Source organism: Cyanistes caeruleus, chromosome 16 (genome assembly GCF_971803275.1).
Source record: "Cyanistes caeruleus chromosome 16, bCyaCae1.hap1.1, whole genome shotgun sequence".
Classification (NCBI taxonomy): Eukaryota; Metazoa; Chordata; class Aves; order Passeriformes; family Paridae; genus Cyanistes; species Cyanistes caeruleus.
In genome coordinates, this window is record NC_141716.1 from 7287176 (window position 1) to 7311485 (window position 24310).

At 62.5% G+C, this 24310-nt stretch overlaps 3 protein-coding genes across 6 annotated transcripts; 2 read left to right on the plus strand and 1 right to left on the minus strand.

Annotated features, from left to right (window-relative positions):
• Positions 1–164: 164 nt before the first annotated feature.
• On the plus strand, positions 165–9710 carry ANGPT4 (angiopoietin 4). Its single transcript, XM_086853123.1, has 9 exons — positions 165–1005; positions 5174–5329; positions 5542–5663; positions 5960–6192; positions 6685–6800; positions 7231–7332; positions 7411–7577; positions 8338–8468; positions 8555–9710. Exons 1-9 carry the CDS (start codon positions 691–693, stop codon positions 8713–8715), a joined length of 1503 nt encoding a protein of 500 aa, XP_086709249.1. The 5' UTR covers positions 165–690; the 3' UTR covers positions 8716–9710.
• Positions 9711–11502: 1792 nt separating this feature from the next.
• FAM110A (family with sequence similarity 110 member A) lies at positions 11503–19563 on the minus strand. Of its 2 annotated transcripts, none has more exons than XM_086853134.1 (2): positions 15635–19563; positions 11503–13326 (listed from the first exon to the last, which is right to left on the minus strand). In XM_086853134.1, exon 2 carries the CDS (start codon positions 13256–13258, stop codon positions 12263–12265), a length of 996 nt encoding a protein of 331 aa, XP_086709260.1. In that variant the 5' UTR covers positions 13259–13326; positions 15635–19563; the 3' UTR covers positions 11503–12262. The 2 variants fall into 2 exon arrangements, with proteins under 2 accessions (XP_086709260.1, XP_086709259.1); XM_086853133.1 differs by having other exon boundaries at positions 13925–19420.
• A 20-nt stretch (positions 19564–19583) lies between these two features.
• On the plus strand, positions 19584–22515 carry SLC52A3 (solute carrier family 52 member 3). 3 transcript variants are annotated; one of them, XM_086853124.1, is made up of 4 exons: positions 19584–19669; positions 20539–21594; positions 21843–21966; positions 22090–22515. In XM_086853124.1, the coding sequence occupies exons 2-4, from the start codon at positions 20582–20584 to the stop codon at positions 22300–22302; spliced, it is 1350 nt and encodes a 449-aa protein (XP_086709250.1). In that variant the 5' UTR covers positions 19584–19669; positions 20539–20581; the 3' UTR covers positions 22303–22515. The 3 variants fall into 3 exon arrangements, with proteins under 3 accessions (XP_086709250.1, XP_023795509.2, XP_023795507.2); XM_023939741.2 differs by having other exon boundaries at positions 19606–19955; XM_023939739.2 differs by having other exon boundaries at positions 19614–20151.
• Positions 22516–24310: the final 1795 nt, after the last annotated feature.

Here is a 24310-nt window from a genome sequence, read left to right on the forward strand (position 1 = left end):
CCGGGCACGCCGGGCCCAGCGCAGCCTGGCTGTGTCCTGCCAAGCTCTGCCTGGGACACAGCCCTCCTCCTGGTCCCCACGGGCTCATCCCATGGCCAGAGCAGCAAAATCCAGGCCTGGCTCCCGCTGGCATTATAAATAGCCGGGACCGGGGAGGGAGCTGTGCTGCCGGGGATGGGGGTGCCTGGGTGTGGTGAATCCCAGCGGGTGCTGATCGGGGGGACTCGCTGGGTGCAGGGCTGGGCGATGGGAGGGCTCGGTGCTGCCGTGGCCCTGTCCAGCCCGGGATGTGCAATGAGTTCTGCAGAGAACGGCCGGGGGCAGAATGGGGCTGTGAGTGTGTGTGAGTGTGTGAGTGTGTGAGAGAGAGAGAGACATTTATAGATCACGTGTGAAACTTGATCTCCCCGCAGTGGACTCAGAGGAAAGAAAAAAGATAGAAGTATTGTTTTTAAACAGATTTTTTTTTTCCTTTGTTTTTTCTTTTTTTTTTTTTTTTTTTCCTCCCCTCTCCCCCTTCGAGGGCTGCCGATAAAAGGCCGGGGCGGCCAGCGCCGGCTCAGAGGGAGGAAATGCCGAAATCGCCGCGGCTGGAGGCGGCGGGGAGCGCGCACTGACCCATCCCGGCACGGAGCAAGCGGCCGGCGCATCCCCTGCCCTGGCAGCCCGGCCCGCGGGGACCCCCGAGCCATGCGGGCGCTCAGCCTCGGCCTCACGGTCCTGACCTGTGCCGCGGCGGCTCTGTGCGCTGCCGGAGCCCAGCGCCGGGCTCTGGAGGGCGGCGGCCGCCGGCGCTACCACCGAGTGCAGCACGGCCACTGCAGCTACACCTTCGTGCTGCCCGAGACCGACCCCCTGCCCTGCCCTGCCCCCGGCCCGGCCCCCGGCCCGGCCGGCGTGCTGCTCCAGCGGGACTCGCCGGCTGGAAGCGCCGGGCACGGGGCTGCCCAGCGCCTGCGGCACCTCGAGAGGATCCTGGAGAACAGCACCCAGTGGCTGCTGAAGGTAGGCTGTGGGATGTGGGATGTGGGATGTGGGATGTGGGATGTGGGATGTGGGGGGACGAGCAGCGAGGCGGTGTGGGCAGGGATGTGTGTCCAGCACCCACTCGTGCAGCATCCCTGTGGCGCAGCTGTGGGCATCGGGGTCTGTGCCCACCTGAGCATCCAGGTCAGCTTTTCTCTGCAGGTGTGCAGCTGGCATCAGGCACTGTCTGCACTGCTGTGGGTTCTGCTGTGGGTGCTGCAGCTCATGCGTGCTGCAGATCACTCACCCAGATCACTCCCCATTGAGGCTGTATTCCCTGTCCGTCCTTGCCATGGTCCTGGCTGGGTCAGCTGTGCCAAGCATCCCTTGGGGATCAGCATTCCAAGTTCTGGGCAAGGAGACTGGGAAGAAGTTTGGCAACTGTCCCAAGGACAGGGGCCACCAAAATCTCTCCAGCTTCATAATTTTCCCTCTTAGAAGCTCCCAGCACTCGGTGAGCCTTTGTGTGGCACCCATGGCTGCTGGGTGGTCTGTGGGTGGTGCACGGTGGCAGCAGTGGGGTGCCACACCAGAGGGGCTGTGTACCCACAGGGTTGCCACCCCCAGCCCCCACTGGCTTGCCCCATCCCCAATGCCTGAGGCAGGAAGCAGCATTTCCTTCCTGGAGCCCCCTCCAGCTGAGTGCGACTGCCTGCGTCAGACCCAGGAATAGCTCATCCCAAGGGACACATCCCTGGGGGGCCCTCAACCCCACAGCCCGTGCCAGGAACACTGGGTACCTGCACTGATAAGAGGAGAAGCGGCTTGTCCCCAGCTGTCACTGACCCAGCAGAGCCACATGCACGTCCCGTGGTGTCCCACCAGGCTGCAATGGGACCTGTGTGCCTCTGCACTCCCGTTTCCTGGGTGATGTCCCTGTGCCGAGCTCCTGCAGCCCTCAGGGATCAGAATGGGGCCCACAAACTGAGTGGGGGTCCCAGGGATGGCCTGTGCCAGCCACACTGCTTGGGTAGCCACCCTGACTATGGGGGACGGTGCAGGCAGCAGGGACGTGCAGGATGTTGTTCCTTGTCCCCTCAGCCATCCTAGAGAACAAATTCCTCAAGAGCTGGGAAAACGCTGAACCGTGGCTCTGCTGGAAGCCAGCCCAGAGTGTTGCAGAGGAGTCAGCAGTGACAACCTGGCTGGTGGCACTGAATCTCTGTCAATGTGGAACCTGCTGGGTGCTCACAAGTCCTGGGGCCCCTGTGCCCCCTTTGCCCTCAGCTCTCTGCCTTGGTGTCCCTGTGCTCTGGTGTCTTTGTGCCCTGTGTGCCCAGGCCAGCTCTGAGCTTCCCTCAGGATGGGGGCAGCCTTTGTATGGCCAAGCAAGGCAGGGCACCAGGGTCCCAGCACAGGTGCACGTGGCTCTGTCCAGAGCTGACAGCCACAGGGAAAATGGGACTGCACATCTGGGCAGCTGTGGGCAGCAGTGCACCTCACCACAGCCCCAAGGAGCACAAAAGAGTGGAGCCAGTACCCCCACTCCTTCCCCATCCCCATCCTGTTCCATCCATCCATCCCATCAAAACAATCCCATCCCACCCCATCCCATCCCATCCCATCCCACCCCATCCTGCAACATGGCTCTCCTTTAGAGGCAGCTTGCAGCTATGTTTTTTGCTGTTGTTCCTCAGCTTCCCAAATTTCAGCAGAGCTGCCCAAGAACGCTTGTTTTGGTCAGACTCCAGCCCTGAACAAACAAACGAGGGCTCAAAAGAGGCGTTGGGTTCAGGGACAGATCGTAAACAACGCTGCATCCCCGTCTGCTTTGCCCTGGCACAGGGAGCCCTGCAGGGCGCTGAGAAATTGGGAGGTCTCCTGGTACCCAGCAGGGTTCCCCAGGGCCCCTCAGGCATCCCCAGCACCGGCCTCCCCCAGGACCCCCACCCATGGCACTGAGGGGCTGGTCCACTGTCCCCACTCAGCACCCCTTGGTGGGGACATGGCAAGGACCCAGCACACAAGGACACATCGGCTGCTTCTGTCTCAGGAGGAATTAATTTTAGTTCAAACACAAACACTTGATGGTGCCACTGGGTCTAGCGGGGGACTTGGCGTGGGATGGGGTCTCCAGACGAGCAGTGGCATTCTGGCAGCTCTGAGATGCCTGAGGCACAGGGGCTGATGCTGCTCACCCTGGGATGTGGGCAGGGATGTGGAGAGCAGGTGAAGGACTTTTCCCCCACCTGTGACTCAAGGATTCCCGAGCTGGTGCTTGTGAAATGTTCAAAAATGCCAGGGCAGGATAGGAACTGGGACACAGAGGAGGGATGCTGCAAGAAGGCAGCACAGGATGATCCCAGCATGGGCACAGTGAATGGCTGAGTTTTCTCCTGCTCCATGGTGATGTTTTGGCATGACCAAAACAGCACCAAAGCTTTTCCCCCAGCAGCTCTGCCCTAATGGTGGAGAAATGAGGCTCTGAAAGCAGGAGAGCCCAGCTCACAACAGCACCCATGAGATGAAGAAGTGGGGATCCTGGATTCCCTGTCCTTGGCACAGGCCCTGTCCCGCTTGTGTCCCCTGTGGCAGACATGCCTGGGGACACTGTGCCCCACTCCAGCTCCCAGGGAGCTGCTGGGGCCAGGATCCAGGGCTCTATCTCCAGGACTCTCAGCCTTCCCCGTGCCAGCTTGACCTTTTCCGTGGGTATGTTTTGCCCTCATCTCACAGATATGTTTATTTAAAAAAAAAAAAAAGAAAAGCAAGATTGAGAGGGAGAAAAGGCCTCCCCAATCCCTGTGAAGCAACAAGATTAACGATGTGGTTAAAGGGAAACTCTCCAGCAATCCCTCAGCTTGGGGAAATGTTTTCCAGACGCAGCTCTCCGACCTTTCCCCGCTTCCTCCCTGAGAGCATGTTCCTGCGAGGGAAAATCCCCAGGGAAACGGGTGCAGGCAGTGCTGGCTGGGTCCTGGGACTTTCCAGCCCTAACAGCATCCTGCCCCACATGGATGCTCACGGTGGGGTGATGGTTTTGCCACTGCCTGGTGCAGAGGAGGAGGGGACAGTGAGATTTCATCATACCAAACAAGTGCAGAGCCCTGTGCCCTGGCCCGCTGCCAGCCCCACTCCCACGCTGAGTATCCCAACACTGCTGCCTGCCATGGTGTTGAGCATCCTGGTATTTCATGATGCCAAACATCCCAGCACTGCTGCCTGCCTGCCACAGTGCCAAGCATCCCAGCACCACTGCATTCCCACCGTGGTGCACAACATCCCCGCACCACTGCCTGCTTTGACACTGCCCCAGAGAGCAGCATCCCAGCCCTGCTGAATGTGGTCCTCAAGCACACAAGGTGTAGGGGGATGTGGGGCTCTGCCTGCACCACTGGGGAGCTCAGGCCCGGAGCAGGAGCTGGGCATTGCAGGGACAGCAGCATCTGTGGGATGCAGGGAGATGGGCAGCCCCCATCCCTCCTGCTCTCAGGGGCTGCTTTCCCAGCGTGGGCGGCAGCGTGGCCCCTTCCGCTCCCGGTGGCCCCCGGCGAGGGACCGTGCCCCCACCGAGGCCATCGCCCTGGGGAGGGGCTGAATGGGAACCTCATGGCGGGGCTGCCAGAAATAGCAAAGCCTTTGGGAAAGGCGGCTCCCCCGCGGGCTGGGAAAGCGGAAGCGTCATCTCAGCTGTGTCCGAGCTGTGTTCGCAGCCAGCTTCTTCCCAGCCTCGGTACTTCCACGTGCTGGAGCAGCACCGGCTCCCAGACACCTACCTTCCCTGGAGGATGGTGTCCTCTGTCCCTCCATATCCCCAGCTCTGGGAAGCCAGTGGTTGGGGACCGGCAGCTGATGCTGATGCCAGTGCCAGCCACTCCCTGCCTGGCTGCTTGGCACAGGCTACCCTGGCTGGGCATCAGCTCCAGCTCACCAGCACACCTGGGCACACAGAAGCCCATGCCAGGCCCCAGCTGGTACCACAGCCCAGGAATCTTGGCAGCCAGTGCCTGAGGAGCCTCCCCTGCAGCAGCTCAGCTCGCTCTGTCCTCTGATAACATTCTAAGGGCCCTGAGGTGGGTCAAGCCTTGTGGAGACACAGGGCTGTGTCTGGGGGCTGTGCCCAGAGGTGCCAGGCTCAGCTGGGATGCTGAGACAGGACCTGAAGAGGTGCCCAAATGACCCTCTGCATCCTCACTTCCCTGCACAGCTGGAGAGCTACATCCAGAGCAGCGTGAAGCCGGAGATGGCGGAGCTGCGGCAGACGGCAGTGCAGAACCAGACTGCCACCATGCTGGAGATCGGCAGCTCCCTCCTCAACCGCAGCGCCGAGCAGAGCCGCAAGCTCACTGACGTGGAGGCCCAGGTATGGCACGTGTGTGCCCACGTCCCCACCACCCTGACACCGTGCTGGGTGGCACAGTTTGTCTGCAGATCAAGGCGATTCCCTGAGGTGGAACAGGGTTTAATGCACCAGTGGCAGAGGTGCCAGGGCAGTGTGCCAGAGACCGGCTGACACCACGGCTGTGGTGTGGCTCTGGCTGCTGATGCCAAGGCTCCCCTCTGCTCCCGAGGCAGGTGCTGAATCAGACGTGGCGCATCGAGATGCAGCTCCAGGAGAATTCCCTGTCCACCAGCAAGCTGGAGAAGCAGCTGCTGCTGCAGACCAATGAGATCCACAAGCTGCAGAACAGAAACAAGTAGGGGCTGGGGAGGCTCAGGGACCCCCACAGCCCTTGGACCCCACAGGGAGGCTGGTCTCTCCCACCTCACACTTCACTTTGTGGGGGCTTGAACCCCTCCAGGTGCTGGCTGTGGTCCCTAGGTGGTTGCACAGCCCCACACGGCCACTGGGCTTTGGGTTCCCCTGTGTGGGCACATCCCAGAAGTGAGGGTACAATTCAGGGGGTGCAGCAGGGGATGGGGACAGCAATGGGTCCCTGCAGACACGCTGGGACTGCTCTGCCACCCCATCACCGCTGCATCCCACTCCCAGCATCCTGGAGGTGCGGGTGCTGGAGATGGAAACGAAGCAGCAGGCGGAGCTGGCGGGGGCACACTCAGAGAAGGAGAAGCTGCAGCGGCTGCTGAGCCGCCAGAGCGGCACCATCGAGGAGATGGAAAAGACGCTGCTGGCTGCCAGTGCCAACACCAGCCTGCTCCAGCGGCAGCAGCTCCAGCTCCTCCAGTCTGTCCAGAGCCTGGTGCGCCTCGTCTCCCGGGGCAGAGGTGAGCGGGGTGTGCGGGCACAGTGGGGGCAGTGGGAAAGCTCCTCGTCCTCCCAGGAGTGTGCCACGGTGCCCCTCTGATCTGCTCAGCTCGAGTGACTTCACCTCAAAAATCACAGAACCACTCAGCAGAGAATGGTTTGGGTTGGAAGGGATCTTAAAGCTCATCTCATTCCAAGACCCTGCCATGGGCAGGAACACGTTCCTGTAGAAAACTGTAGATACACTCATTGCAACCAAGGAGCAGCTGGGAGCCCCAGGGGGTGGGTCCAGAGCCTGATGTCATTCCCAGCAGTGGCAAACCCCCAGGGGTTAGGCTGGCAGCAGCCCTGGTGGCACAGCTGCCTTGCCCAGCCCTCAGGAGATGGCACAGAAAGAAAAGAAATAATCTGTCAGCACAAAGGCATCCAAAGGGAGAGGGAAGAGCAGAAAAACCAGGCAGGGCTGCAGGGCCATCAGGATTTCTGCCTTTTCACTGTCCCCTCTGCCACAGCCATGTCACCTGGGCAGGAGCAGCAATTCCAGGACTGTGCCGAGGTGCGCCGGGCGGGCATCCATGCCAGTGGCATCTACACCCTGCACATTGCCAACCTCAGTGAGCCCAAAAAGGTGAGCACAGTCCAGAGAGGGCTTCCCTGCATCACCCTGGAGTGTTGCCCCCCAGTGCACACCAGTCCCACACCAGATCCCTGTTATTTGGGACATCCCAGGGCAGTTCCCCATCTCATTCAGCCTTGGGGGTGCATAGGGGTGAGGGCAGAACCCACAGGACAAAAGCAGGGCTGGCACAGCCTTCCAAATGGGGAATAAAACTGATTTTAAAGGCACCCTGACCTATGAGCACCAGACCCCAACCCCTGCCCATGGCCATGGAGGGCGGAGAGATGCCTCAGCCAGGCTGGGCACAGCACACCCTCGCCAGCCTCTCAGCCAGCTCTAGCACCCACAGAGCACCCACGCTGAGCTGCCCAGCCTGGCAGGGGTGCACCTGGCCACCCACTCCAAGCCACCCCCAGCCTGTCCCTCGCTGCCCTTGCAGGCATACTGTGACATGGAGACAGATCGAGGGGGCTGGACCATCATCCAGCTTCGTGCCAACGGCAGCCTCAGCTTCCAGAGGAGCTGGAGGGAGTACAAGCAGGTGTGTGCCTGATCGGGGAGGGGGACACCCTGGAGGCACCCCAAGCACCCTGAACTCACCCACCCTGCTGCTCCCCAGGGCTTTGGGGACGCGTCGGGGGAATACTGGCTGGGGAACGAGGCCGTGCACCTGCTGACGAGCCGGGTGCCCTACGCCCTGCGGGTCGAGCTGCAGGACTGGGAGGGCGGCCAGGTGTATGCCCACTACAGGAAATTCCAGCTGGGGAGTGAGCGGCAGTTTTACAGGTAGGGGAGAGGCGCTGTGGGAACAGCCACCCAGTGCTCCCCATTTCTGACTGTCCCCAAGCCCTGTGGGCAGCAGTGGCCAGGGGGAAGGGCTGGGTGTGGTGCCCTAGGGAGGTGCAGGCTTACCTGGGGCTTCACTGGGTTGTCCTGGTGTAGTTATGATGCCAGGTGACAGGCACGTTGCTGTGACACTTTCATCTCTCCCTGGGCTCCTGAGTAGATTTTTCATGTATAAAATTGCTTCAAGGCAGAAGGATTTGCCATCCCAGTGGGAGGAACTTGGGTGTTTGCACTGAGGCTCTTTGTTTGGGCATGGGAGGTGACACAGCTGTGGCCAATCGCAGGGATGTTGGGCATCCCCAGGCTGTCCATGTCCAGGGAGAGATGCTGTGCTCCTAATGCTCAGCTTGCCATGACCATGTGTTCCTGGCCATGGGCAGGAGGGTGGAAAGCAGCTGGGGGCCTTCACTGCTGGGCTGGAGGTGGAACCAGACCCCAGACATCCCCTGCACCATCCATCCCATGCATGCATCGAGCTGACTCCCAGCAAGAGGACTGGAGAGGCCTTGGGGGTGGATCCTCTCTGCCCCAGCATACCACAACCTCCACTCCTGGGGACAAAGGACAGGAGGCCAAGCTGTAACTGCAGGATCTCTGCCCACATCCCTGTGTTCAGCTCATGGCAGCCCCTGAGCAGTGCTGGGGGTCTGTGACCCCCTGGCAGACAGCAGTGACAGTGGCTGTGTTCCTGCTGTGCCAGGCTGTCGCTGCAGGACTACAGTGGCACAGCTGGGCAGCAGAGTGGCCTGGCACTGCAGGGCACCCAATTCAGCACCCGTGACGCCGACAATGACAACTGTCTCTGCAAGTGTGCCCAGATGCTCTCGGGAGGTGAGTGGAGCGGGGGGACACCCCCATGCAGCAGCCGTGGGTGCCAGCCTGCGATGCCACATTCCCACCCTGCTCCCTTCCCACAGGATGGTGGTTCGATGCCTGTGGCCTCTCCAACCTGAACGGCATCTACTACCCGGCCCGGAACAACATCCGCAAGCTGAACGGCATCCGCTGGCACCACTTCCAGGGGCCCAGCTACTCCCTGAGGGGCACCCGCATGATGATCCGACCCAGCAGCTTCTAACGAGCCCGCGGCCACGGCCAGCACTGAGAGACAAGTCCAGGACAAGGGATGCTTGGGGGCGGCCGAGATGCCCCAGCTGCTGCAGGGAACCTTTGCCATGAGCTGTATTTTTTACTCTTGTTTATCCCATTTTTCAGAAGTCTGCAGTGTCACCGTGGCCGTGCTGGAGGAACTCTGGGCAGGGGTGAAGGGCGCTGCAGGAGCTGGAGCTGCAGGAGCTGGAGTGGGACAAAGCCAGACCTGCTAAAGTGGGCTACAGCATATGGAAACCCCCTGACCTCACCTCAGCTTCTCTCCCTGAATTTCTGCTGGGCCTCAGGGTTTTGTCTTGGGGACAGGGCTCCAAGACCTTCCCAGTGATGGGGCTCTGAGAACCCCTGGGACCACGTGCATTCAGAGGTACCCCAGATGTGATGGGGGCTTTGCCTTTTCACTGGCTTTGGATATTGTAAATCCCCCACCATCCCACTTTCCTTGAGGATTAGAGAAGCTGGGTGGGACAGGAATCCTGATAAGCATGGGGACTGGTGATGTCCTTCCTTCCCCTTTGGTCCAGACACAGCCATGCAGAGGGCCACAGGCTGTCCCCTTCTAGGCTTGGCCTGAGGCACTGTCCCATATATGGCAGGCCAGGCACTGCTCCTCACGGGATGGAGCTGGGTTTCTCCAGCTCTCAGAGAGGACAGGAAGAGCAGGGGGTGTCCTTGGGGACCTTCATGGGGACCAGTCCTGGGATGGCCAGTGGCCCAGTTCTGCAAGGCACTTACTGGGAGCAGACACTGCACTGGCAGAGCCCCAGGATTGGCAGGAAGGGGCTGGGGGTGGGGAGGGGGCTGTGGGTTAAAGGGGCTGGGGGGTGGGAGGTGGTGGGTGCTGGCACCGACACCGGCTGTGCACGCAGCAGCGGGGGGGCTCCTGCTGCCTGCCCTCATCACTGTCCCGAGGCACCCGCTAATTAACACTGATTAAAGCACGTGACGTTGTTGGCGCTTCCAGAAGATGCTCATCAGTGGGGAATAATTAAAAAATGGAAAACACGGGGGGCGGTGCTGCCGGTTTTCCTTCTGTTCTGGCTGCCTGCCTGCACCTCCTGCCTGCACATGGGGCACCCATGGGGAATCTCAGCGCAGAGGGTGAGGGTGATGGACATTTCCCCGGCTGTCCCTCCTCCCTGGAAATAACTGATGGGCTCAGCTGCACTCCCCACGAAACCAGAGCCACCGGGAAGCAGCTGCCAGGGAAAGCGATAGGGAGCAAGGGGCTGTCCTGCTGTCCCCAGCGGGGACATGCAAGGGGGGGCACAGGGGGGACATTCTGGGGGAGACATGTGTGTCTGAACACGTCTGTGCCGGGGTTTTCATGCTGGCAGTCCCATGGGTGGGGGTCATATGGAGACTCTTGGTTTGGGAACAAGGCTGCCGTGTGAGCATCTGTGTGTGCACATCGAAATCCTACTCACAAACACATGTGCACGTGGACACACGGACACACACACGTCCTGCATGCACACATGAGCACACAGGGCTTTGGGCAGCCGTGTCAGGTCCCATTCATGCAGGGCATGGGACACCAGAGTCACACCAAGGACTGGCAGCACCTGAGGGACATGTGGCTGCTCAGCCCTCGTCTGGCTGGGGACTGGTGGGTCCCCCCCTTCTCCTTAGAAATAGCAACAAATTTAGACCAAGCCTGGGGACACACCACGCTGAGGAATCCGGCAGCACAGCCGGTCCCAGCCACTAGTGAGGATCTGGTTCCCTCAGAGACTTCCCCAAGGGCAAAGCCTGTCCCCAAGCAAGCGCCCAGGGTCCCTGTCAACCCCTGGTTTCCGGGGTGTTTTCCTTGGGGAGGCACTCAGTGCCCCATGTGCCATCTTTATGGATCCCCTGCGTCCTCCCCAGAGCACTTCATCAGCCTGACTCACAGCCAGATGCCATCCCTGTGTCCTGTCACCACGTCCTGACACCACATCCTGCCCTCCACATTCCTGGCAGCTGGACCTGACAATACTCCAGCAGGAGTCAGATGGATCCTGCACCCCAAGCAGGGGATCTGGGTGGACACACAACAGTGCAGGAATCAAGCTGGGGTGGTAAATTCTTCTTTGTGACAGCTTTTCTGGGGACCCCAAAGAGCAGATGGAAGCCCCAGTCAAGGGGCCCATGGTGCTGCCTTGGCCAGCAGCTGCTGAGGGGGCTGGCACTGAAGGGAGGCAGCAGCAGGCCCAGGGTCAGTGGAGTCCCTGCGTGCAGGTGCTTGCTGGTGGCTTTGATGTCACCTTCCCCAGCAGACACCTGCTTGCATGGGACACGTCAGGAGCGTGGGGACTGCAGGGCACAGGTGGCACCTGAGGTGCCAGGAGGGCTGTGGTGCCATGCAAGGCTGCCCTGGGAGAACACACAGGCGCTTTTCATCTTCAAAGCACTCCCTGCGCCAACTTTCATCCCGGCCCACCTGGGAGGTCTCTGCTATTGCCGCCCCCATCTCCCAGTTCTTGGAGAGCTGGGACCTGGCCAAGCTTTGCAGGAGTGAGGGAAGGAGGCAGGGGAGCGAAGGAGGCATGGCACAGAGGGGAATCCCAACAGCTGAGGTTCTGCCGGGACCTGCCAGAGCCAACCGCCGCCCTGCCGTGCCCGCCGGGCCCCGCGCTGGCACACTGCAGTGTGGAACCCACGATTCCCTTCCAGCACCCATCCACTCAGCACCCACAGCCCTGCAGAGCTACAGGCACCCCAAGAGTCCCTGTCCCATCCCAACCTCCACCACCCCAAGAGACAACACACAGCCTCCAAAACACAGGCATTTAATAAAACTGGCTGCATTATAATTATTATTATTTACAGATCAAACATAAGGAAAAGAGTAGAAAAGAGGAACTGTTGTCTTCATAAATACCAGGCCCAGCATGGTGGGGGCTTTGTGCCCACTGGCAGCCGGGGAGGGGAACACAGGCACCCGCAGACACTCACACACACAGACACACAGCCCTGGGCAGCTTGAAGCAGGGGGTCAGGTTTCCCCCTCACCCCTCAAAGCACCAGGCTTTTCTTTAGCAATAAGATGGGACCACCAGGATGTGATCACCACCACAGGCAGTGGGACCCCTTCGGTGGAGGCTGCAAGGGGGCAGCTCCTTCCCCAGTGCAGTGTCCCTGCTCCGTGCAGGGGGGAACCAGCCCCTTGCACCCCACCCAGGGGTGCTGGTGAGGAGCAGGACAGGCAGGAGCTGCCAGCAGCACAGGCAGGACAGCCACACATGAGGCCTTGTGGGTGTTGAGGACCAGCCACACACCCAGGGTCATGAGTCCTCTGCCTTCCCACATGGGAACTGCATGGGACCTGGCCCTCCAGTGCTGGCACAGGGGTCTGACAATGGATCCCTGGCCATCACATCAGGCCAGTGATGCTGTAGTACAGCAGGGCTAAGTTCAAAGGTCCTGTCACCATCAAGAGGTCCCTGCTCCTCCCAGGGCACAGCCTGTGCTTTGTCCCCATCCAGCATTGCCTGCTTTTGAGCAACCCATCCCCGGTGCCCACCACGGCACCACTACACATCAGAGACCTTCTGGGGCTCCCTGGCCTGGCGCAGCCCGTAGAGCCACTTGATGACACGGGCGTTGCGCTCGATGATGGAGATGCCGTAGGGCACACGCTCTGCCGGCCGTCCCTCCGGCGTGGCAGCGCTGGGCGGCGAGCGGCCGCCCTCCGAGCTGGCCGTGCTCACGCTGTGGAACTTGAGGGACACGATGTCAGAGCTGGCACGGGCGAAGCGCTCAGCCCCCATGTCCTGCATCTCCTCCGGGTCAAGGCCGCAGTAGTTGAAGAAGCGCTCCAGGTCGGCGGTGGCCCGCGAGAGGCGATCGCTCAGGTCCGACTTGGAGCGGTGCAGCAGCGGCTGCCGCCGGGCGCTCTCGGGGCGGGCGGGCGAGCTCCGGGATGGGGTCACAGGCAGCCCACCCGGGACGGGGGACGCAGGCAGCGGTGTCACTGGGCTCCGTGGAGCTCCACAGGGACGGACGTCCACCCTCCGCACGGCTACACTGCCGGGGGGCTTGGTGGTGGCCGGGCTCTCCGGTGGCTTGCCAGCCCCCTCCACCGCTGGCGCTTCCGCCCGCCACCTGCACTCCCTGCCCAGCGGGCTCTCCGCCTTAGGGAAAGGGCTGTCACAGAGGTTGATGAGGTTGTTGAGGATCTCCAGGTCAAGGGAGGTCTTCGGGTTGGCAGCATCGGCGCGGCGCGGCCCCGGGGGTGCCCTGCGGCTGGGGGTGAGCACAGCCCGGCGCACCCCGGGGGCGAAGAGAGGCTGCTTGAGCAGCAGTGGCTTCACCGGCTCCTGCTTGGTACTGGCGACTTTCTGGCTCTTCACGTACTTGGCCTTGTCAGCCTCCAGCCTCTCCACTGCGCTGGGCTTCCCGGCCCCCGGCTCGGCGTGCCGGCGGAAATACGCGGGCCCTTTGCGGAGGATACGGACGGGCATGGCCGAGGTGAAAGGCACCGTCACCCCCTTCATGGTGTCACCGGCTTGCAGCGCCTCGACGGGCATCCTCCGTGCCGGCACCGGGACACGGATGGGCGGCCGCCACGGGCAGCGAAGGGCTCGGGTGCCGTCGGCTGAGGAGAGGGGCCGGAGTGAGAGCGGGGCCGGAGTGAGAGCGGCGGCGATGCTGCCCCTGCCCGCGCCCCGGCCCCACGGCAGACAAAGACAGCCCAGGCTGTGCGGTACCGCACTGGCTGAGCCCCCGGCTCCGGGCTGCCTATTTGAAGGCGGTCACCACGCCTCCGCCGCCGCCGAGCCTCCCCGACAAGTCCCGCGGCCAATCCGCGCCGCACGCCTGCTTCAAACAGCACCGGGGCCAATGGCGCCGGCGGGGAGAGAGAGCGCCCCGGTCCCGGAGAGGGGCACCCTGCGGAGAGAGTGGGGGCGGAGAGAGTCGAGCACCCCACACTGATGCTCTGCCCAAGTGGCAGGTGCCAGGAGAGCATCGCCCGCGTCAAGGGGTGCATTACATGTGCCCATCGGCCATGCTCCGGGGGGCACTGCCCACATCCAGGGGGGCATATCCTTCTCCCAGGCGTGCATCACCCACCCCCAGGGGAGCACTGATTGTTCCCAGGGGTGCCTCATCTATGTCCTCGCTTCACCCACGCGCAGGGGTGCATTGCCTGCTCCCAGGCGGGCATCCCCCATGCCCAGGGTTCCATCACCTACCACCCTGCCGGGCTGCTGGATTCCGTGCTCCACTCCCTCTGCTGTTGCCTCAGCCCTTCCGCAAGCTCCGGGGCTGCTCAAAGGCTCCCTGCGCTCATCCTGGAGTTCCTTGGAAAGCAGGTGGAGCACACGGGGGTTTCCACTCGTGCTTGCCCGGTCGCGGTGTGCTCGGGGCAGCGTGAGGCCCTGCGCACCCCGTGTCCTTGGGTCCCTGCCAGCCCCAACAAGCGCAGCCGCCACAACGGTCGCGCAGAGGCACCGGCCCGCCCACAGCGAAAAGGGCGCAGAGGGCACCTAAACCAGCCCCACAGCCTTCTGCAGCCCCCTGACCAGAGGTGGACACACCCAGAGTAGCCCAAATACCCAGAGGGGCTCAGCAGTGGCAGGGCACACTGGAGCAGATGTGGGTCAGACCCCCTCCCCCAACGCCTTTCCCAAGCTGCTCTGAGATTCCTGCCGAATTGGGGCACTGATGAGCCCGAGGATGTGACAGCAAGTCCCAGCACTCACCAGGTGCAGTGGTGGGCAGGGCAGGGGCCGGTGTGCTGTGGCCTCACTCGCTCCCGTGGCAGCCCCGAGCAGGCAGCTGCCAGCGTCACCCGCTCACCTGCGTGCACAAACTTCCTGGGAGCAGCCCAGCGCCTGTCCCAGCACTGACCGCCGGCGGCAGGAGCCAGCCCTGGCACCCGCAGCCCCGCCGAGCCACGGCTGAGCCACAGCTGAGCCACGTCTGCACCCCCTACCAGCCCAGGGGTGCCAGATTCCCCAGAATCTGGACCCCGGCAGAATCCCTGCAGAGCACACGGTGCATCCCCCTGACACGCTGTGACAGACGAGTGGCCATAGGGGAGGCTGTCTGCCCCTCTCCCCATCCTCGTTCCCTGCCTGGGGGGGCATGCTGCCTCCTGACCTGGAAAATGCCTGCAGGGGGACGGCCAGGCTTGGCGACAGCTGGGAACGGTCCCAGCACTGGCACAGATCCTCCTGCCTGCTCCCCGGGGCAGTTTCCTGCACCCCTCTGCCCGACCCCTCGAGTCCAGCGCTGCCCAGCCCCTGTGCCCGTGGCCGGCTTCACTGCCGCTGTACCTGTACCCAGGACAGGAAGGGCCCCCCGGTTCAGCACAGGGGTGCCAAAGTGTCCCCCAGGCAAGGAAAAGCAGGAAAACGTCCCCATGTCAGGCACCGGAGCTCAGCCTTGTACCAGACTCAGCCAAGCCACAGAGGAGATGGCTGTGAAAGTGCAGGGACAAGGACACGGGAGCCCCAGCGCAGCCGGCAGTGGCCGGCGTGGGGTCCCCTCCCCAGCACGGGGCACAACCTGCTGCTCCACATTCCTCCTGTGCTGAGCCACCGCGCTGGCACGGCCACACCGAGCTGGGCTGCACCGAGCCAAGCTGAGCTGAGCGGAGCCGCCCTCCGAACAGCCCCAAAAACACGGCAACATTACATAGGATTCCCATAACATGGGATTCCATGTCCCAAACGCAGTCGGAGAGCGGAGATCTGAGCCCTGGGCATTGTCCAGTGTGGCCCCAGCTCCTTTCCCTCCTGGGGTGGGCAGTCCAGCCAGGCTCACATGGCAGACCAGGTCACCTCCTGCCTGGAGGAGCTGTTCCAGAGGTACGCGCTTACGACCCCTTCACCGGCTCACCCAGCCCCGTTCTGCTGGCACTGGACCAGCACGGGACCAGAACCACCTCTGCCACCCACCTGGATCAGCCCTTCGGCGTGGGAGCCTCCTCAGCACGGATCAGCTGCCACAATTCTTCTCCCTGCTCTCTTTCCGAGGGTGTCCCGGTGGTGTCCTGATGTCCCCACGCCTCCTGCTCCCCAGCCACGTCCTCCCCGTCTCCCCGCGGGCTGGCGGCTGGAGGGTGCTGGAGCGGTTCTGCATGCAGCAGCTGCCGCTGAGTCAGCGCCGGGTGAGGACGCCCTCCAAGCACCTCAGCGCTCACATGGGATCGAAACCACAGGGCATTGCTCCATGCCAGGCTGCGTCACACAGCGTGGTGGTGCCCGGTGACATCCCGGGTGCCGGTTCAGCCCGCGGTGCCGGCTGGGCAGCCTGGATGCACACACGGCCCGAGGTGCTCACAGGGACAAAGCCAAAACGCTTCTGGATGTCACTGCTCGCTGTGGGCAGACGGTTCTGAGGCTGGATTAGGGCTTTGGGCACAAGGGAAATTCCCAGCCTTCCTGTGGGCACCCAGATTCCCTCATGTCATTGGTATGGCCACTTGGCAGGGCCTGCTCTGATTTGGAAATCTCACCTTGTTTTCCCACACACCCAGCAGCAATAAACTCCAAAATGTTGGAAAATAAACCTGGATAGTAGGGAGGGAGGTGACAGACTGGAACAGGGTCACCAAGCCCGCAGCCACCTGGAACTGCTGGCCTGAACCCAGCCCCAGGGTGGCTCCTGCCCCATGGTACAGGGATCTCCGCTCAGCTCTGCACCGAGGGAACGAGCATTTGGCTCGTGCTATGGAGCTCAGTTACAGCCCTGCATTGTTCAAACGGCTCCTGGAAAAAGACAAGGAGCTGCTGGAGGGAGAAGGGCCGAGGGAGGCACAGTCTGGGAGCCAGAGGGCTGCCCTGAGCCCAGATTGGCACAACGGGCTCAGCTGGAAAATCCCAGTTGGCAGGCGAAGGCAGAGCCCGCAGGCTGCATCCCCCACAAGCGCCGAGGCTGTGCGGGCGCGGGCAGGAGGCTGCAGGAGCTGCTCGGGCACGTCTGGCCCGTTGGAGCGGGGCGTCGCATCCAGGCAGCGCCCCAAGCCTCGCCCTCCCCGGGAGCATCCCGGGACACGCTCCGGGAGGGCAGCCTCCTGCAGGAATGCTCCCCCAGCAGCCGGTGAAGCATCCCCACCGCTGCTCCGGGAACGCGCCAGCGCTGTTTGTGAACAGAGGGACAACCAGGCGCTGGCAGTGCCATTGCTCTCAGCTTCTACAGACACCCTCGTGCCACTGCCAGGACCTCCTGGATGCTAAATTAAGCTGCCAAAGAGCAGAAAACACACTCAGCGGCCAATTCCCCCCCTGGAAGTGCTGGGCGGAGGCCGCTACGGGAGCCTGGCAACACCTGCCAAGCCGCAGGGCTGGGGCTCGGCAGTGTGGGCACCCCCACGCAGGGGCACCCCCAGAGCTGAGAGGTCCCCAACCCCTTCATCTTGTCTGTTAACTCCTAGTGCTTTATTTCAGCCTGTTGCCATGCCCTGACCCAGGATAAGCTACCACCTGCTCCTGCCTCAGTTTCCCCAACAAGAGCTCTGCAGAGCCGCTCCAGAAGGAACGGGGACAGAATGGGGAGGCACCCGCTGCACCCAGCATCGCCCCGTTCCCTGAGGGTAGAGGGAATGCACCCGGATGTTCACACTCAGTCTCTGCTCAGGGATCGGGGAACCAGGGAGGTGACAGATGGGGACATGCTGGGCACGAGGCCTTTGTCTGGCCGGTGGTGGCGGCGGCACAGACCCGCAGATGGCGGCTGCCGTGGGGCCGTGGCCGCAGCCCATGGCCAGGCGAGCACTGGGCCCTGGGGATCCGGCCCTTTTGTTGGGGTCTCACCTCCGGCAGCAGCCCCTTCCCGGCTGCCCCCCACCAGCCTTTCCACTTTCAACTTGACCTGCTCCTTTCACATGGAAATAGAATGCAAATAGAGCTGGGGCTGCCAGGGTCCAGGCTGAGACCCGCCAGCAGGTCCCCAAGTCTGGGGGTCATATTCTCTCAAATAGGGTGCCCAGTAGTCCCTGGAGTGAGGAAGTCCCCTTGTCCCCCCAGAAATGGAGCAGCAGCCACCCTCTACCCAAGCAGACAATCTCCACTGCTCACACATGGAAGAAGATATTAGGGGATGGGTCTCACGAGGGCTGAGCTCAAGGACAGACTCCTGCTTTTTGGGGCTGCCGAGCTTTCCATGCCCTCTTGCCACCCTGTCACCCCCATGGCAGGGGCAGTGTGCCCACCCTGGGGATCCCCGCTGCACCCCTGGCATGCTCTGGCTGCAGCTGGGATGGGCTCCCCAGCCCTGGCTGGCTGAGGAGGGGGCTTCCTGGAGGGACGGCCATCACAGCCCAGCAAAGTCCCGCACACAGGGACCACTCGGCTACCAAATGTTGCCATCTGCTCCGGGGCCTTTGCTCACATCTGCCGAGGGTGCAGAGGGGCGAGGGGCCGGGGCCCGGGAGTTCAGCTGCGGGGCGGGCAGGGGGCGGAGAAGGCACAGGCAGGGCAGGCAGCACGCGTCGGGTGGATTTGGGTGAGCAGCGTGAAGGGGCAACACGGGAGTCCCACACCCAGCACCCCCTCAAACTGCCTCTGCCCCGTAGCCATTGGGAAGGGTCTCACTGCCGGCTGAGCAGCCTCTTTGTGCCGACAAATTCAACACAGGACAATTGTAGTCCCTTCCCTGTCCCCATGCCCATGGACACACTGACCTCAGCTGCCCCACGCCCACTCCAAGCCCCCTGCGCATGGTTTCCCCAGCACCTTGGACCTGTTCCCAACCTTCCATGTCCCCTGGGGTCCTGGACTGGTTTAACTGGGATAGAGATATTTTTTTCCATAGGAACCAGTGTGGGACTGTTCTGGAGTTGTGCTGAAAGCAGTGCTGATAACTCAGGGGTGTCTGAAAATGGCTGAGCCATGCTCACAGAGCCTCAAGGACTTTTCAGCTCCTCCCGCTGCCCCACCAGTGAATGGGAGTTCTGGGGGTACATAGAAACTGGGAGGGGATGTGGATGGGGCAGCTCTGCCCCTCCCTACCTCCACCCCCGGGATACCCCAGACTACAGGACATCTTTGCTTTTTCCTACTAAACTGATTTTATCTCAATCCGTCAGTTTAGTCCCTTTTACCATTTTATCTGTTCCCGTTTTGTGCCCCATCCCACCGGAGCTGTGTGTGTGAGCAGCTGAGAGGGGGCTGAGTTGCCGGCTGGGATTAAATCACAGCAGTACCTCAAACTGTGACCATCCCCCTGCCACTGTCACCCAGCGTCCCTGCAACCCCAGGGACAAGAAACAACCTTGTCCCCACTACACCCAACGGTCCTGGCTGCCATGGGGGCTCCACAGGGCAGCGTGGAGGAGCAGGTGCAGTCCCCCGGAGGGACGGGGACAGGTACGGGCGGGCAGACAGGTAGGGCAGGGGAGCAGACGGGAGAAGGCAGCGCAGGTTTCGCAGGGCTGCAGCCCGCTCTCCCAGCGACACCCGGTGGGTGCTGGGGGAAGAGCTGCCATGCGGCATCCTGGGGCGGTGGGTCCTGGGATGGGAGAGGGGGGGCTGCTGCTGGGAGTGACCGGGGGTCTGTCTCCTCACCCGTGTCACCTCCCCACCGGTGCAAATGGCTCGTCCGCTGGCTCACGGCTTGGTCCCCGCAGTGTCCCGAGGTGGGACAGCTGCCTCGCTCGGAGGCTCCCCAGCGCCCCATGCCAACCCGTGACGCCGCAGAGATCCCGGTGGGGACAAGGAACCGTCACCGGGTGACACTTGCACCTGCAAGAAGAGTCCGTGATAGGTGGGACGCAGTTCAGGCGGGGACAAGGACAAAGTCCAGGACACCGCCAAGAATAATAACCCCCCCGAGCTGAGGACTCTGCCAGCTGGGACCAAGACGAAGAGCAGAGCAGGGCCAGGCTGTCATCCGTCCGCATCCGGAGGTGGTGACGTGCCCGCCTAACGTCACTGCTCCGGCAGCCAGGACTGGCTCCCGCCCGCGTGGTGCTGCCGATTCCCCAAAGCGCAGTGAGTTACCCTTGGGAGGTTGCCGAGGGACCGGTCAGACCGGAGCCCGTTTCCTGCCCGGCTCCTGCTCCAGCCCCGATGCCTCCCCGCGGGGCCGGGGCCACGGCGGGGCCGCTGCGCCCGCCGGGCTCAGCCCCGTGAGTTTCCTCTGGCGGCCTCAACGCCCCGGGAGGGGGCTGGAGACGGCTCTGCGCGACCGCGGGGGCATGGAACGTAGGGACATGGAACGCCAGAGTTGTCCCCAGCAGCGGGACGGGAGCGGGCAAGGGATGTGCCCGGAGCTCAGGTGACTCAGCTGAGTGGTACGAGCAGAGGCTGGGCTGCTGGGGCCTGGCTCCTGCGGCCACCCGAGCGTGACGGGATCGCGCGGGTCCTGACTGGGAAGGGACGGGCGCTGCCTCGTCCTGCCCGGCAGATAAAGTACGGGAGCTACGAGGTGTCCATTGCCAGCAGAGCAGCTGCCCAGACCACTCAGCCCCCAGGTGAGAACCCTCTTCACCCTGCACCCGGCTGTGCCAAGCCCTTCCAGGCTGCACGGAGCTGCAACGTGAGCTGGCACAGGTTCAATGCCCTCCTGGGTACCGCACCTGCTGCTGCCAAGCCTCAGTCCTCCGGGATGAGACCGTGAAGCTCATCAGGATCCACACCCAGGGCAGGAGGGCACCGGGTGTCATCACTTGAAGGGGGCAGAGGGGTCCACAGGGTTTGCAGAGGGCAAACTGGGGCTGGGCTGGGCTGTGGGTCCCACACCCTCACAGCACGTAGGAAGGAAGCTGTTCTACCTACACAGGCAGTGGTCACGGGAGGACAGGGCCAGGATCTGGAAGGGTCGTATCTCACCTCACACTCATCAAAGTCTCTCCCCACAGCACAGCAGCGTCACTCCCAGGCCCAGGCACCCAGCCCTGAGACATGGCACTGCTCACCCACCTTCTGGCCTGTGCCTTCGGCATGGGCTCCTGGGTGGCCATCAACGGGCTGTGGGTAGAGGTGCCACTGCTGGTGACGGTGCTGCCGGAGCAGTGGTACCTCCCCTCCTACATCACCATCATCATCCAGATGGCCAACGTGGGACCACTCTTTGTCACCCTCATGAATCGCTTTCGGCCCAGCTTGCTGAAGGAGGTGGCTGTTATCTATGTGATCATATCCGTGGGTGTCATGGCCTGCTTCCTCTTGGCTTTCCTCTGGAACCACACATCCGTCATTGCTGGGACGTCCCACAGCATCCCCTTCCTAATCCTTACCTTCTTCCTGGCCCTGGTGGACTGCACCTCCTCTGTCACCTTCCTGCCCTTCATGATGCAGCTGCAGCCCCAGTACACGAACACTTTCTTCATAGGCGAAGGGCTAAGTGGGCTGATTCCTGCTCTCGTTGCCCTGGGCCAGGGCTCTGGTATCTCCAGCTGTGCCAATGTCAGCTATGACAACATCACCACCGGCAACGAGACCGTCTTCCAGCTGGAGACCCGCTACCTCCCACCCAACTTCTCCACCTTAATCTTCTTCCTGATCATGACTGCAATGATGCTGACCTGCTTGCTGGCCTTCTTCTTCCTCACCCGGCAGCCCAAGGTGTGGGAGCTCTCTCAGCAGCACCTTTTTCCCAGCAACATTGTGCTGAGCTCATTTGACCAGATCCATGATGAGGGAGCTGACTCACAGCTGGACAGAGGCTGCTCATGCCCAAAGGATCCCAAGGGACCTGGGGACATCATGCCACAGAAGGTCTTCTACTCCCTAACCCAGCTCAGCCTCATCTACCTCCTCGTCACCTGGGTGAGTGCCCTGACAAACGGAGTCCTGCCATCTGTGCAGTCCTACTCCTGCCTGCCCTACGGACACACCACCTACCACCTGGCAGCCACACTCAGCTCCATGGCCAACCCCCTCGCCTGCATTGTGGCCATGTTCCTGCCCAACAGGTGGGTTGCAGGCCCCTGGGGGTTGCAGCAGGGTGCACACCAGGGGCTTCTGCCCCAGGAGTGGCCTCTACTTTGCAGGGGTTGGGGGTGTAGGGTGGGAGAGGGCCTGTGGGATAACCATGTCCTGGCAGCACAGACGCCCCAGGAAAGGAGGATGGAGCCAGCAAGGAGCCAGAATGTGCTGCATGCCCCTGCTGCTCACCAGGGACAGGTAGTGTTCTCCAGTGGCTCTCACATGTCTTTTGCAGGTCCCTGACCCTGATGGTCATCCTCACCATGGCAGGGACAGGCTTTGGTGCCTACAACATGGCCATTGCAGTGATGAGTCCCTGCCCACTCCTCCAGCAGTCCCAGTGGGGTGATGCCATCATCGTAAGTCATGGTGTCCCTCTCACTCAGGGAGGTCTTTGACACCACACCTGGACCTGACCTCACCACGATGTCCCCACAGTGGGGAACCCCTGGCCCTGACCACTTTTCCACCTGTGCCACCAGGTCCTCTCCTGGGTGCTGTTCACCGGGACGCTCTCCTACATGAAGGTGATGGCTGGGGTGATCCTGCGGAGCCACAGCCGCAGCGCGCTGGTGTGGTACGGGGTGCTGGAGCAGCTGGGCTCCCTCCTCGGGGCACTGCTCATGTTCCCCCTTGTCAACATCTACGGCCTTTTCAAATCTGCTGACTACTGCAGCCTGCAGTGCCCAGCATGAGTAGGGTGGACACCCCAAGACCGCAGCTCTTGCCAGCATGAACTCCAGCGAGGCTGGCTGGCTGGGAAGCAGTGCTGGGACCAGGACAGCTGCTGTGGGTCTGCAAGCTCCCTGATGGGCTCTGCCAGGGAGCAGCACCTCCAGGGCTTTGTCCCCAGCCTGGGCGTGGGGTGTTCCCATCATGTGAAAGCAATAGAAGGTGTTTTACTCCGCCCTCTGCCTCCCTGCTTCCCACAACCCCCACGTCGAGGGGGCTGTCTGTGCCAGTGCCCCCCACCTGGGTATCTCTCAACTGGGGCCATGTCCAGTCCCTTCCCCTGGGTGGTCCAGCACAGTTTGGCATTGTACCCTGGACTCTGTGGTGGGCACAGACCCGGCTGCACCCAGCACCAGTGGCATTCCTGGCCCTGTGCTGTGGCAGCTGCCCCCCAGACAGGGGGTTTGCACCCAGCTGGGGGAAGTGGGGACAAAGGCAGCCATGGGGAGGGGGATGGTGGGAGAACACAGAACATTCACAAGGCCCCCAATACCAGCTGGGGAAACTGAGGCACAGTGGGACTGGAGTGACATGTGTGATATTTGCCACCCTCTGCTGTGGTCCCATCCATGCTTTCTGCTCCTTCCCCATTGTCCTGTGCCCCCCTGCACCCCATTTCAGCCCTGCTGCACCTTGAGATGGGCAGAGCTGGAGAGGGGCTGCAGCAGAACCTTGCACCAGACCAGTGCGGGCACGGTGCCCATGGCAGGGGTGGCACAGCACCAGTGCCAGGGTTGGCCCACCTGGTACCAAACTGTGCCCCAGCCAGGCCAGCCAGGACAGGGGCCGGGTGGACGCTGGGGCATGGCAGGCACGGGAGGTCAGGGCAGCGGCAGCCCCGGGATGGGACAGCACCCCTGCCCTGCACGCGCCTGCACCCCTTCCCTGGGGCACGAGGCAGCCGGGCCTTTGTCCCCAGCCCTTTGTCTGGCATCTGCTCCCTGCGCCGGCGGCAGCACCAGACCACGAATTGGAGCCACTTCGGGGCTCCGGCTGCGACCCGGACGCCTCTGGGAAGGACGAGATTGGAATACCTAATAGCCAGCAGCCCCCCGAGCTGGCAGTGGTGGGGGTCCTGCAGCTGAGGCAGCAGAGAGGGCAGGACTGAGGGCTCTGCCTCCTGGCATTAGTGGGCATCCTCTGGCAGATCCTGGATCTCACAGCCTGTGTCCAGGATCCATGGAGAATGGGGAAGCTGAGGACCAGTGGGAGACATGGGGGCACCACGGGGCAGCTTGTCTCATTCCAGTAGCAGATATGTCCCTTGTGGGTAGACTGGGAGCTGGAGTAGGGACCTGACCTCTCTCCTCCTGCCCCCCAAGAGGATGATCCTGCCCTTGGGAGCCTCTAAAACCCCTCACCCACAGTACCCCCGCAGCCCCCTCCCTCTTGTCGGGGAAACAATTGCCTCCGATGGGAATTATTTCCATACAGCTGCTCAGGAAGGCACAAACCCGGTGGAGGAAGGCTGAGCCTTTCTTCTGGCGCTGCTCCCCCTCCCCACGGTGGTGGGGGCAGGTTTGGGGGGGCCCAGGCGCTGCCGTCAGCGCTATCAGCTCGGCAGGGCTGGCTGCGGTTATTACCATACATTATCGCAGTCCCCTGCCTCCGAAAGGAGCTGGGGCTGCTCCCCCCTTCCCAGCCCTCCCTCCTCCTGCCTTTTACACTTAATTACCTCCCTTATTACACCGCAGCCTGGAGAGAGACAAAATCCCAGGGCAGCGGGCAGGCAGGCAGCGGGCAGCGGGCGGGCAGCGGGCAGGCAGGCCCAACTAGGGCGTAAGTAATCGCCCGTTCTGCAAACGTGCCTTCCAGGAGAGAACAGGCACACGCACAGATAAATAAATCAGGGAGCGGAGGCCGGGAGCCCAGTGTGTGTGTGGGATGCCACGAGCAGCCCGGCAGGCAGTGTCCCCTCGGGGCCGCAGCCCTGCGGGAGAGGTGACCTTGAACTTGGCAGAGCCTTGACGT